The 12,871-nt window shown below is 47.5% G+C and overlaps 1 protein-coding gene across 1 annotated transcript in view; it reads right to left on the reverse strand.

Annotated features, from left to right (window-relative positions):
• The window catches only part of PAK1 (p21 (RAC1) activated kinase 1), a 69,813-nt gene that overhangs the window by 19,422 nt on the left and 37,520 nt on the right, over nucleotides 1-12,871 (reverse strand). The window contains exons 2-5 of the mRNA XM_057408558.1: nucleotides 10,024-10,234; nucleotides 3,607-3,707; nucleotides 1,924-2,071; nucleotides 761-798 (exon numbers count right to left, since the gene is read on the reverse strand). Of these exons, the coding sequence (XP_057264541.1) occupies nucleotides 761-798; nucleotides 1,924-2,071; nucleotides 3,607-3,707; nucleotides 10,024-10,213 (477 nt within the window). The 5' untranslated portion in view covers nucleotides 10,214-10,234. The remainder of the gene's footprint in view (nucleotides 1-760; nucleotides 799-1,923; nucleotides 2,072-3,606; nucleotides 3,708-10,023; nucleotides 10,235-12,871) is intronic.

Below are 12,871 nucleotides of genomic sequence, written 5' to 3' on the forward strand. Positions count from 1 at the left end.
ACTCCCCAGGGTGGATGTGCAATGAATGAACAACAGCAAAAACTCTCCTGTTCATAGAGAGTCCCAAATGGTCAGATCTCGAACACGCTGCCTGTGGAAGGGAGCAGAACCAGTCAACTCCAGGCAATGGCATGGCAGTGAGAAAGCAAGGGATGAGGGAATTGTGGGGGTTTATGACTCATCTGATTAGGTTTGGTTTCTTCCATCTCACACACACCTAGAGAAATGTATTGCACCTAACAAAGCAAACAGGAGTGGTGCCTGCCCTGGTACGGGCAGAGTAAAGGTCGAGCAGAGAGAAGGAGAACCTTTTATTTCCTGATCTGCTGGAGATTAGTTTTGTTAATCCACAGTAACCAACATTAGTTATGGTCAATCAGATACAGTGAGTTGGTAATTAATTGGGTTTTATGTCAGAGATGTTTATAGAGACTTATAAAACCTGACACAGTGGTTGTCAAATTCGAGCTACAAAAACAGACTGACTTCTATGGAAACACAACTATTTCTATTTATTAATTGCCTAATTTCTATTCATTATTCACTAATAAAAGCTGCTTCTGCTTACTTGGTTCTCCCCCAGTTGTGGTTAGAAAAGGTGCAAGGAGCATGCCTTGGTTTATAAACGTGTCTTCGCTATACAAATGTGTATAGTTCAGATTTTAAAACACCAAGCAAACTGGAAGTTTACATGTAGTTAACTACTCTCTGCAAGGTTTTCATCCCCAGGCTCGAGACAGAATGTGAATATCAGGCTTACCAATGTATTTGATGAATTGTAATCCTCTGCTGATTTATCTGAAAGAGATAGTAAAGCCATTATAAATGAGTTGTCATGCAGTAGCAGTGGGAAGAGGAGAAAAGGACAAGCTCCCTTTGGAAGAGGAAGGAAAAAAGGCTGCTCTGAAACCTTGGCATTACCTCCAGATTCCCAGAACAAGCTGACACCAGGCAGATACGGGAATAGAGGGTAAAAAAAATGGGAATAGAGGGTAAAGAACTGATAGATAAACGCAGGAGCTCCAAATCCCTGCTGCAGGAGGGTGTAACTTCCCAGAGCAACACCCGAATGAATACTGTCTCCATCCATATATGCAAAATCTTGCCAATGGGCTAGATCACCAGCTGAGGCACTGCAGCTAGCCTGAGACCTGCAAGATGCTCACTCTCAGCCACCTCAGCTTCCTGGAACAGAATGAGAGGAACCCACGAGTCAACTGATGGGCTTCTTGTTTGACTATTCACACACATACAGGGAAGATTTGTGCTTTTAACCCTGCCTGGAGTCTTCCTAATACCAGTTCTGGTGGCATGGCTGTATCCTCCTGGAAGAGCCAAAGCAGGGCTTAATATAAAGGGAATGAGTTACAGTTGAAAGAGAAAAGGAGTGGTGGGTGGAGATGTTCTCCATTGGGCAGGTAATCCGTGCAAAGAAGGAACAGAACCTTGGCGGCTCTGATTTTTAGAGGAATCCAGCCAGCAATAAACAAGCACTTGGCAGCTGAAGAGTATTCCTCAATCATGAAACATGGGAGGAAAGAGACCCTCATCCCAAGCATGCATGAAGCGACATCCACACACAATGCTGGGAAAGCAGAACTGGTGCAAAATGTAGCTGCCTGTTTGTCCAGGGATCACTGGGAACACAATGCCACCACTCTGGGATCTGCCTTCCAGCTGGAAGCTTCCAAAAACCTGTGTGGTTTGGGGATTTGGCCAGCTGACTGACTCCTCTTTTGCAGCTATGCTAGGCATCAGGATCAATAAAACAACGTGTTGAAGAAAGAGGGATGCTTGAGCAGCCACTCACTCACATCTTCCTTGATAAGACAGATGTACTTGTTGATTAAAGGAAGGAAACCCCACACATAGTGACTAATGGAAAGCTGGACAAAGCAGCCATATGAGACAATCAGCATGTACCTGTGAAACTCATGTACTTCTGGCTGTTGGAAATCTTCTTGGAGTTGTAAAACTCCAACACATCCAGCACTGCCTGAGGGTTCTTCTTCTGCTCCGACTTGGTGATGTTGGAAGTCTGCAGTAAACGTGCCCATTGCTCTGGCATTCCCTGGGGGGAGATTGATGGACCTTGTTAGCTCATAGTGACCAACATGTTCACAGCACACAGATACCCAGTAGTACCACAGCTACACTGTGCTGTGAGGGAAACAGGGAAAATGGAGAAGGAGAGGAGAAGGAGAGGAGAAGGAGAGGAGAAGGAGAGGAGAAGGAGAGGAGAAGGAGAGGAGAAGGAGAGGAGAAGGAGAGGAGAAGGAGAGGAGAAGGAGAGGAGAAGGAGAGGAGAAGGAGAGGAGAAGGAGAGGAGAAGGAGAGGAGAAGGAGAGGAGAAGGAGAGGAGAAGGAGAGGAGAAGGAGAGGAGAAGGAGAGGAGAAGGAGAGGAGAAGGAGTTACAAGTCACATGTTCCTTACACAGACATGCAAACACAACTCTGCTCACAAGGCTGTGGACAAGTCCCACGTCCTTTGAAGACCAAAACTCAAAACCCAGAAAGGAGCAGACCCAAATGCTGCACTTCAGGAAGAGCATGAAACCCAAAAAACCCCCAAACCTTTACACACATCCTAAACACACAGACTTACATATATCCAAGGAAGTCTATAGAACATACACTGTGTAGCACCTAGCACAATGGACATGCAACATTCATTTAGGTCTTCTCGTAGCACTAGAGCTCAGTGGTTTGGTGCCTATTGTAACCAGAGCTGGGAATGCAGAGATGTTAACTTCACATATGAAGCTCAGAATTTCATTACAGAGACATCATTTCAGTCAGAAAACAAACACATCTGAAGTACAAGCAGACTTGTGCCCTTTCAGCAGCAGCAAGAATAAGTCTGTAGAGATGAAGTGGCAAGTGACCGGCATAAAGTTACCCTCCCTGTTCAAAAGGATGCTGGATGCACCACTTGGGTACATCTAGGTTAACCTGAGCAAGTCTAGAGGCTGACATGAAAAACAACTGTACATATGAATGAGGTGAGGAGAGCAAAGTCCCTGAAAAGAAGCATATTAAAGCCAGGTAAAACCAGCTTGCTCACAAACAACTGCTGCTGCTATAAAATACTATCTCATAATGAAATTAAAAAGCATAAGATGATGAAATACAACTCGGTGGTCATAGTGTTTTTCATGTCAATAAAACCAGCCATAAAAGCATGTGACATTGCCTTAGGCCAGCACACACACACATTTTGTCATCAGCAGTTACACATGGCTGTGTGTCTCCTAAAGGGGAACTCTCAGAGCCCCACTTGGGGGACACAGAGTATGCTGTGGACCTAATGCAGCTCTGTAAGAGGAAGGGAGGCAAAGGGAGGAGAGCTATACCATGTTTTGCTGTCCACACGAGCCAAAACAACAGGAAAGGTGAAGTTGGCTGGCAGCCTGGGCTCCTGGGATGTGCCAAGTTTGACAAACAGTCTCTCAGCAGGAATTAGTGGGTAACCTCTGCAGATGTGTTTCAAAGGAGATCAAATGCACGATGGTAATAGCCTTTCCAGCATCACTACATCAAAGATTAATGGCTCCTCCCAGCAATAAGCCAAACCACAGAGCTCTCTTTTCCTCCACATTCACTTACTGTGAATTCTCCCGTGACTGCATCAAACCCCACATGAATCGTGTGTTCAAAGTCTGAAGGGAGGGAGATCTCGGGCCGCTCTTTCTCTTTCTTTTTATTAGCTGGAAGAGACAAGAAGAACAAGCCATAAATGCAGCAGGAATTAAAACCTTCCCCATAGCTTCCAATTCACCAACCCAACGATCCCCCCCTTTTTGCTAGTCATAGGATTTGATTTGGGGCAGGCAAACAGCAAGTTTAAGAACTTTGTCACCTCACTTCAGAGCAGCCACAGCAAATGGACAACAAAAATCAAAGTTCTGTGACACAAAACAACAGGGTTTTTAATGCAAAGTTCTGCATCAAGAGGAGCGTGACCAGCAGGTCGAAGGAGGTGATCCTGCCCCTATGCTCTGCTCTTGTGGGACCTCACTTGGAGCACCGTGTGCAGTTCTGGTGTCCTCAACATAAAAAGGACATGGAGCTGTTGGAACAAGTCCAGAGGAGGCCATGAGGATGATCAGGGACTGGAGCAGCTCCTGTATGGAGACAGGCTGAGGAAGTTGGGGCTGCTCAGCCTGGAGAAGAGAAGCTGCGTGGAGACCTCAGAGCAGCTTCCAGTGTCTGAAGGGGGCTGCAAGGATGCTGGGGGGGGACTCTTCATTAGGGACTGGAGTGATAGGACAAGGGGTGATGGGTTCAAACTTAAAGAAGGGAAGTTTAGACTGGATATAGGGAAGAAGTTCTTTACTGTGAGAGTGCTGAGGCACAGGGTGCCCAGAGAAGTGATATTATAAGTAATAATCCCTGGCAGTGTTCAAGGCCAGGTTGGACAGAGCCTTGAGTGTCCTGGTTTAGTGTGAGGTGTCCCTGCCCATGGCAGGGGGTTGGAACTGAATGATCTTATGGACCTTTCCAACCCAAACCATCCTATGATTCTATGAATTAACACAGAACAAGCACAAGACAAGGCAACTGTACTTTGAGTATGTCAAGCATCAATCAGCTGGGCTAAACTCAACAGCACAAGCGCTATGTACCTAAAACATTCACTCAGACTTACACAGGTCAGAGTCAATAGCACTACAGTGGCATAAGTGGAAGCCATGCAGTTTTGAACACATTTCTTGATATGTTGTCTAAAGCTACTTTAAGAAACCAAAATATTATGGGCTGTTAAATATACACTCGCCTCATATTAAGACAGGGTCAAAATTAACTACAAACACTGTTTTTTAATTGCTTCCTTCAAGCTACTTCTTATGAAGTTCCCCAAATACAGCACATATCCCCTACAAATCTTATATGAGCAAAGCCAGTTATATTTTCCAGCTCACAAAATGAACTAGATGTAGTTTCAATACGAAGCTTTGAAGATGCAGAGCAAGACGGCAGAATGGGCCAGGTGAGGAGCAGAAGAAACAGGAAAGGCAATAAATCAAAGCAGATGCACTTTAAAGTCAGGTCTACAAATGAGATTATCATCATGCCTTGGATTAAGTTCAGCCATAGAATCATAGAATGGTTTGGGTTGGAAAGGACCTTAAGATCATCCAGTTCCAACCCCCTGCCATGGGCCCGAAAAGGAGATCCACCACATATTAAGGACTCCACTTCTCTTTTCATAGTTACTGTGTTCAAGAACTTGAGATCAGATTGAGAAAGAGCCATGTTCTACATGGATTTGCTGCTGCTTGAAGCTACAAACTGAGCAGAGCCAGGAGAAGTGACTAAACCACTTCTGCTTCCCAGCTGCTACCTTTTTTATCGCAAGCCAAAGAGGCTGACATTCCTCAGTGCATTTTTGGCAGCAGGAATGCCAAAGCCCAGGTATGTCGGAAACCTCTGAGGCTAACACTCAATATTGCACTTATTTAAGGCACTGCTGGTGGTGAGTTGTGCAGAGATGGTCAGGACTCACCCCAAAGGACTGAATCATAGAATCCCAGAGTGGTTTGGGTTGGAAGGGACCTTAAAGCTCACCCAGTTCCAACCTCTGCCATGGACAGGGACACCTTCCACTAGAGCAGTTTGCTCCAAGCCCCTGTGTCCAACCAGGCCTTGAACACTGCCAGGGATGGGGCATCCCGTTTCCTTCAGCTCCAGCTCTGGCACTGTTCTGTGTGTCATTCCTGCTGCACGGAGTAATTTTGGAGAAAGAAGAGGATCAGATGCTCCATGTGGGACACGAAGATGGAACAGATTGTTTTGGATCCCTCTTTCAAACAAATGGGATGGGGGAAGCTGAATCACAGAAAAGCAGTGGAGTTGGCAAGGAGAGGGAGAAGAGAAAGCTGCCAGGCTGGAGGAGCCATCACAGAGTGGGAGCTAGAAGGAGACAGAGCAGCTGCTGGTTAGCAGACGGTGAGCATCTGCAGCACAAAGCCCTGCCAGATACGGGACAAGCAGCTGCATCCAGCAGGTACACAGAAAAAGCTGCACGTGCTAGTGATGGATGGAAAGCAAGAGGAAAAGAGATGCAGAGAGAGCCATCAGAGGCACCATAGGCTGCAGCCCTCTCTACAGGTTCAACCCATTCCTGCATGCTAACGAGTAAGGTGTCAGCTCAGCCTGGAAGCCCATCATTCAGGTGAGGAAGAAGAGGGAGCCTGTACTAGCAGTGCTATGCAGTGCTGCATGGGTGATGCACAACCACATGTGGTCCAGAATAACTGCCACAGTAGATTTGAAAGTATCCCTAAAAAAGCTTAAGGGCATTAAGGTGCTACCCAGAAATCAACCCACTTTGGTGGTTTCTATTTCTACATTCAGGCAGCCTGAGCTCCTGCCACACATCCAAATGCCAATAAATGTCTCTGCAACCAACTGCTCCAGTAGCTGTTGAAGCAGGAAACTGAAATCACTGCTGACTGCTAATTTATCCCAAGCAGGAGATGATGGCCTGAGCGAGCCTCAGCTACACAGAGCAATAAAAGCAGTTCTGGAGGGCCTGATTAAATAGCATAATGGCCTTTGTCAGTCCAGCTCTCTGTTTGTGTTCAACACACACACTGCAGGACAGAAGCAGGAAGAGATTCTTGTGTTTGGAGAGGGACTTTTTACAAGGGGACAGGCCAAGGGGATGGCTTTAACCTGCCAGAGGGGAGATTGAGACGAGCTCTTAGGCAAAAGCTCTTCCATAGCTAAATGGAAGCGTGCAAACATGTCTGAGGCCCAGGATTTAAGCTCCTATGTGCCCTTTAACCAGGGCTCTGACCATGCACAGGGGCAGCACAATGGATAAGACACTTTCCAAAGAGCCTTCAACTAGAATTGCCTTCTTCACCCAGCGACCTGTAGAAGATAACCCTCAGGATGTCTCCCCTTGTTGGCCTCCCCTCTGATCTGGGCCCACAGCAGATCTGTTGCCTGGTTCCACAGCAGGACCCCACTTTATTTGAGCTGCACCTCTACATAGAGCACAACCCCTTCACCTTCTTTCCCACCCATCCTTCATTAAGTGCCGGCTCCAGTACTGCTTCCTGCCCAAAGAGCTACCACTTCTCCAAAGGGATTGACAGCATTAACTTTAGCAGCACTTAGGCTACTAAAGATGGATGTAAAAAAACATCCATCTTCACTAGCAGAATAAACCACAGAGCATTTCAGTTCTTCACAGGCTCTTTGCAACCCCAGCAGAGGTTAAACCCAAATCACTACTTCCCTGGGGAAAAGATCCAGAGGTCATGGATTTGCCCCAGTTACATGCCTCTAACTGAATGGAAACCAACTCCCCTTTGAGTCCAGCCAAACTAACACACAGCACCCAAATTGTTTCAGGCATAAACCAAAGAGGTGTCTGAAAACCTGGGAATCTCACTAACATTAAAGCAGCAGAAAGCACTGGGAATTCAGTTGTCCTCATGAGATTGGAAGAAGCTTTCATAAGATGAAAACCAACCCATGTGAAGCGAAGGTGACAGCGTTCAGGGGTTTTTTTGCTTGACAGGAGTTAGAGGACAGAAGCAATCACTCTCATTGGGGCAGGTGTATTGCAACAGAAGGCTCTGCTGAGCTTGGCTAAACAAAACCCTCTCATATCTCGAAGCATCTGCCACGTTGGCCAATCTTCAGCAAACGCAGGCATCTTCAGTGGCAGTCTGTGCTCATTTTACCCAAACCGTTCACTTCTGCAGCTCTCTTCTCCAATCCAGTTCTTTGGGTTCCATTTCTTTGACTCTTTAATACATTTCAGGTAATTGCAGAATGGTTTGGGTTGGAAAGGACCTTAAGATCATCCAGTTCCAACCCCCCTGCCATGGGCAGGGACACCTCACACTAAACCATGGCTCCCAGGGCTCTGTCCAACCTGGCCTTGAACACTGCCAGGGATGGAGGAATTCAAAACTTCTCTGGGCACCCTGTGCCAGCACCTCAGCACCTTCACAGGGAAGAGCTTCTGCCTTATCTCCAGCCTGAACTTCCCCTGTTCCAGTTTGAACCCATCACCCCTTGTCCTATCACTACAGTCCCTGGTGAACAGTCCCTCCCCAGCATCCTTGTAGCCCCCCTTCAGACACTGGAAGCTGCTCTGAGGTCTCCACGCAGCTTCTCTTCTCCAGGCTCAACAGCCCCAACTTTCTCAGCCTGGCTCCATACAGGAGCTGCTCCAGCCCCCTTAGTTGTCTGGAACTGCTGAGCTTAGAAATTTAAACCCCTCAATCCTTTAAGTAGGCCAACACAAAAATCCTGCAGCTTTTTAGGATTTATACTCCTAAGGGCAAGTTCTACCCAAGATCTGGCAAACATTTAACATTGAGTTCATGGATTGCAGATTCAATCAGAAGTTGCCAAAGGTACAGGCTGAGAAAGTTGGGTCTAAGCTGGATATAAGGAAGAACCTGTGAGGGTGCTGAGGCGCTGGCAAAGGGTGCCCAGAGAAGCTGTGGCTGCCCCATCCCTGGCAGTGTTCAAGGCCAGGTTGGACACAGCCTTGGGTGCCATGTTTTAGTGTGAGGTGTCCCTGTCCATGGCAGGGGGTTGGAACTGGATCATCTTAAGGTCCTTTCCAACCCAAACCATCCTATGATTCTATGACTGCTGTGGTATTTTGTAGAAAATGAACCTACATCTTGCTTGTTTAAAGTAGTGACACCAATTTGTCTTTTCACTCATAAAAATGAAGGAAGCAACCTTCCTTCTGAAGCCCAGGAAGATAAAGATACATAGGCTTGCCTTCAGTTACCCTCTGTCCAGATACCATTGCAATGCAGACTCTACAGAAAGCTGATGTATTTGAAACTCCAAAAAATAGGTCAGATATAAAAAGGAACCAGGAATTAGGGGATGGAGTTTTATTTTCTTTACATCCCTTCGAAAGATTCATGTGAGGGGTTTTTTAAATACCCTGGTCTTAAAAATAAGAGTTTCACGCACAGTTCACAGCTCCTCTCTCCATTCCCATCTGTTACAGTCCCTCTAACACCAGAAAATGCCTTTAATTCACAAGAAATGTGCAAGAATCTTCAGTAATGGGTTATTCTTAACAGCAAGCGGCAATGCCTGACCCAAACACTCAACAGTTAATGACCATGGAGTGACATATGACAGGCCTAGCAGGAGATGGCCTGTTGGTCATGCTGAACTCATGTTATTTGCTGTTTAAAACAGCAAAACAAGCAAAAAGACCTCCCACTGCTCCCCATCAAAGGGTTTGCCAATACCAGATTTAATTGACCTGCTTGTAATCGGTACAAAAGAGATGATCTTAAAGACCATTCTGCACAAGTCGGGCTGGGAAGTGGCAGAGCTCGTCCCAGTTCTCATAGTTTAAAGAGAAGAGGGAAAACCAAGAAATTAAAAGAGAAGCCCAAAAGAGAGTAAATGGGATGGATTAAATGTGGCAGGGATAATCATTACTAAACAGGCTGAGAATGCTGTTCAGCCTGGAGAAGAGAAGCTGCATGGAGATCTCAGAGCAGCTTCCAGGGTCTGAAGGGGGCTACAAGGATGCTGGGGAGGGACTCTTCTTTAGGGATTGTAGTGATAGGACAAGGGGTGATGGGTTCAAAGTGAAACAGGGGAAGTTCAGGTTGGAGATAAGGAAGAATTTCTTTACTGTGAAGTTGCTGAGGCGCTGGCACAGGGTGCCCAGAGAAGCTGTGGCTGCCCCATCCCTGGCAGTGTTCAAGGCCAGGTTGGACACAGGGGCTTGGAGCAACCTTCTCTAGTGGAAGGGGTCCCTGCCTGTGGCAGGAGGTTGGAACTGGATGATCTTAAGATCCTTTCCAACCCAATCCATTCTACGATCCTATGATTATTAAAACCAGATCTACAGACAGCACCTTATGAACCCCAAAATGACCAAGACAGTTCTGCAGGAAACAAACACACACATTTTCTAACACCTAAACCATCACTAAGCATCAGGTGCTCAACTAAGGTCATTCAGAGCAACATTCAAACACAAGGTTTAGAAGAAGAGACAAAATACTGTACTTTTATCTCCTGGTAAAATAGATCGGTAAAATCGGTCCTTCCTTTTCTTCTCCTCCGGGTTGGGAGGCAAAGGTTTGGAGCCATGGTTTAGAGTCCCAGGATCTTTGCTTCCCGATCCAATCATAGTGCTGGTATTTCTCATTGGAGGAGCAGGTGGTTTGTCTTCTGTTTCAACTCCATTGTTCGACATCTTCAGCTGGGGAGGCCGTTACTAGGAATAGGAAAAAGAGAAGAAACAACAAGCTTGATTTATTGCTTTGTAAACTAGAATCACACACTGCCAAATGAACCACAATAGGTATTTGCTGACCAACCCGTAACCTCATATTAAACACACACATGGTGGCTTGAATTCACCATCGTCACTGCCAAGGATGGGGCAGCCACAGCTTCTCTGGGCACCCTGGGCCAGCGCCTCAGCACCCTCACAGGGAAGAGCTTCTGCCTAAGAGCTCAGCTCAGTCTCCCCTCGGGCAGGTTAAAGCCATTCCCCTTGGCCTGTCCCTACAGGCCCTTGTCCCAAGCCCCTCTCCAGCTTTCCTGCAGCCCCTTTAGGCACTGGAGCTGCTCTCAGGTCTCCCCTTCAGGAGCCTTCTCTTCTCCAGGCTCACCCAGCCCAGCTCTCTCAGCCTGGCTCCAGAGCAGAGCTGCTCCAGCCCTCGCAGCATCTCCATGGCCTCCTCTGGCCTTGCTCCAACAGCTCCACGTCCCTCTTGTGCTGCTGCCCCAGAGCTGGATCAGGGCTGCAGGGGGGGGTCTCCCCAGAGCAGAGTTGAGGGGGAGAAGCCCCTCCCTTGACCTGCTGGTCCCAGAGCTCTACCCACATCATCTCCATGTCAGAGCCCTGGCTGGTCCCAAGCCATTCCCAGCCTTCCAGTGGTAGCAGCACGCTGCAGGCACCATTCAAACCACCAGCAAGTTGACTGCATTTTGTTCTTGTTTGGATGGGTCAAACAAAACTAGATCCCCAACACACACATAAATCCTTAAGCAAATAATCCCCGCTGTGCGGATTTAGAGACGGAAGCTTTGGAACAGGGTAACGGGTTTATTCTGCAACAACTAGCTTGTTCCACCCAAATGAGCTCAGCGCTGCTGCAGACACAGCCTGGCTACAGCCAAATCCTTCTGGAAGCTGGAATTTGTCTGTGTTATGCTCTCAAATGGAATCTGGGAGTTAAGTGCAGAACAAAGAGCAAAGCAGGACCAGTGTCTGTTTGGGTGGGAAAAGCAGTTCAGCTGCTTGATGAACTTCACAAGCAGCGCGGGAAGATGCTTTGCTCAGGGAGAATTATTGGGTGGCAGAAGGTCAAAAGAGGTTTTGCTCTCTGCAAGCGCAGTTACAGAGCTGAGATCACTGCTGGCTTCCATGGAGCTGCTCCTCCATAGGATGGACCCAGAGGAACAACAGTGGGTCACAGTCCAGATCGATCCCACAACCGTACCATGGCCCTATGACCACACACCACCCAGCCAGCTTTCAGAGCCTTCTCTGGCAAAGCTAGTGATGCTGAGCATCACTGAAATGATTAAGCCCCAGGGCACACGCTGCTCTTGCAGCTGTGGGTAGCAGAGAAAGGCAAATGCTGCCCACAGAAGGCACTCTGCAGCAATACAGAATCATGGAATGGTTTGGATTGGATGGGACCTTAAAGCAGGACCTCGCAGCATCTCCATGGCCTCTTCTGGACTCACTCCAACAGCTCCACGTCCCTCTTGTGTTGATGCAGGACTCTGTGTTAGACCTCACTTAAAGCAGTGATGCCCAAGCTGTTACCTGCCAAGCATGTCTGCAGCTCTACCTTCTCCTACACTTACTTGGTTCCTGGTTTCTTCACACTTGTTCTGATATAGGAGGGCTAGAAGCACTGCACAGCCCTTAATGCTCTAGATAAGCTTTCACACACAAGGAGCTTTCCAAGAGCTTAGACCCCAGCCCCGCCTCTTCCCAACACAACTGTGCAATGGAATTTTCTATCACTAGCATTTGGAGCAGTGATTTTAATGGTAGGACAGATGTGGCATTTGGGAGGAGCGGGGGAATTAGATGTGCATTTGTCTGGGTGTGTTCTGGCACGTGCCCTGGGCATCTCCCATCCTCATGCCATTCTCCAGTGTAAAACAGAGCAGAACCAAGTGACAGCTGAAGTGCCAGCCATGAAGTGGTGCAAACATCTCCTCTCTCTGTCCAAGCAGTGGAAAATAGTCTAAACTAAACCCCACATGGGAAACACCTTGTGCAACATGAAGGCATTGAGGCTTTGCGCATCCCCGTGTCAGTGGTTGGGACTGAACTGGCACAGCTAAAGCATCAAAGCACAACACAAGCAGTCGTGCCATATAAAGGCTGCAGTCTTTGCATTAATGGTTATTTAACCATGAGAAAGCAAATTGCTGGGAGGGTGCTGGGAATATGCTGCAAATAGGGAAACAGAAGGAAAATGAGTGTTAGCAGCTCTGTGCCTGCCAAACAGCCTTCCCTAAGGGGCAGGCACTACATTTGCTGCTGTAACGCCCGGGTTTACCCTCACACAGGGGGTTGAATAATGGTGCATTGAGATTCCCCCACTGGCCAGATTGTCTGGAGCGGCAGATGGTGGGATACAGCCTCGTTGCTGGGTCCTGAGCCCACCAAGCAGAGAGGTGAGAATCAGTGCTTGCTACCTCCTATCCAAAGCATAGGACTAAAAAGGGGCCAGTGTAAAGAATACTGTCCTGGGCAATGGGATCAACATTAGACCAAAGGGTGATACAAGGAAGAGAATAGAGCACCATGGGGCTCCAGGCTGAAGGAAAAGAAGTGAGAAGAAGAAGAAAGCCCTGCCCAGATTCCAGGCAGAGGCTGGCT

This window comes from Pezoporus wallicus, unplaced genomic scaffold, assembly GCF_028554395.1.
Source record: "Pezoporus wallicus isolate ANWC-B61680 ecotype Strahan unplaced genomic scaffold, APGP_CSIRO_Pwel_v1 contig_7461, whole genome shotgun sequence".
NCBI classification, from domain to species: domain Eukaryota; kingdom Metazoa; phylum Chordata; class Aves; order Psittaciformes; family Psittacidae; genus Pezoporus; species Pezoporus wallicus.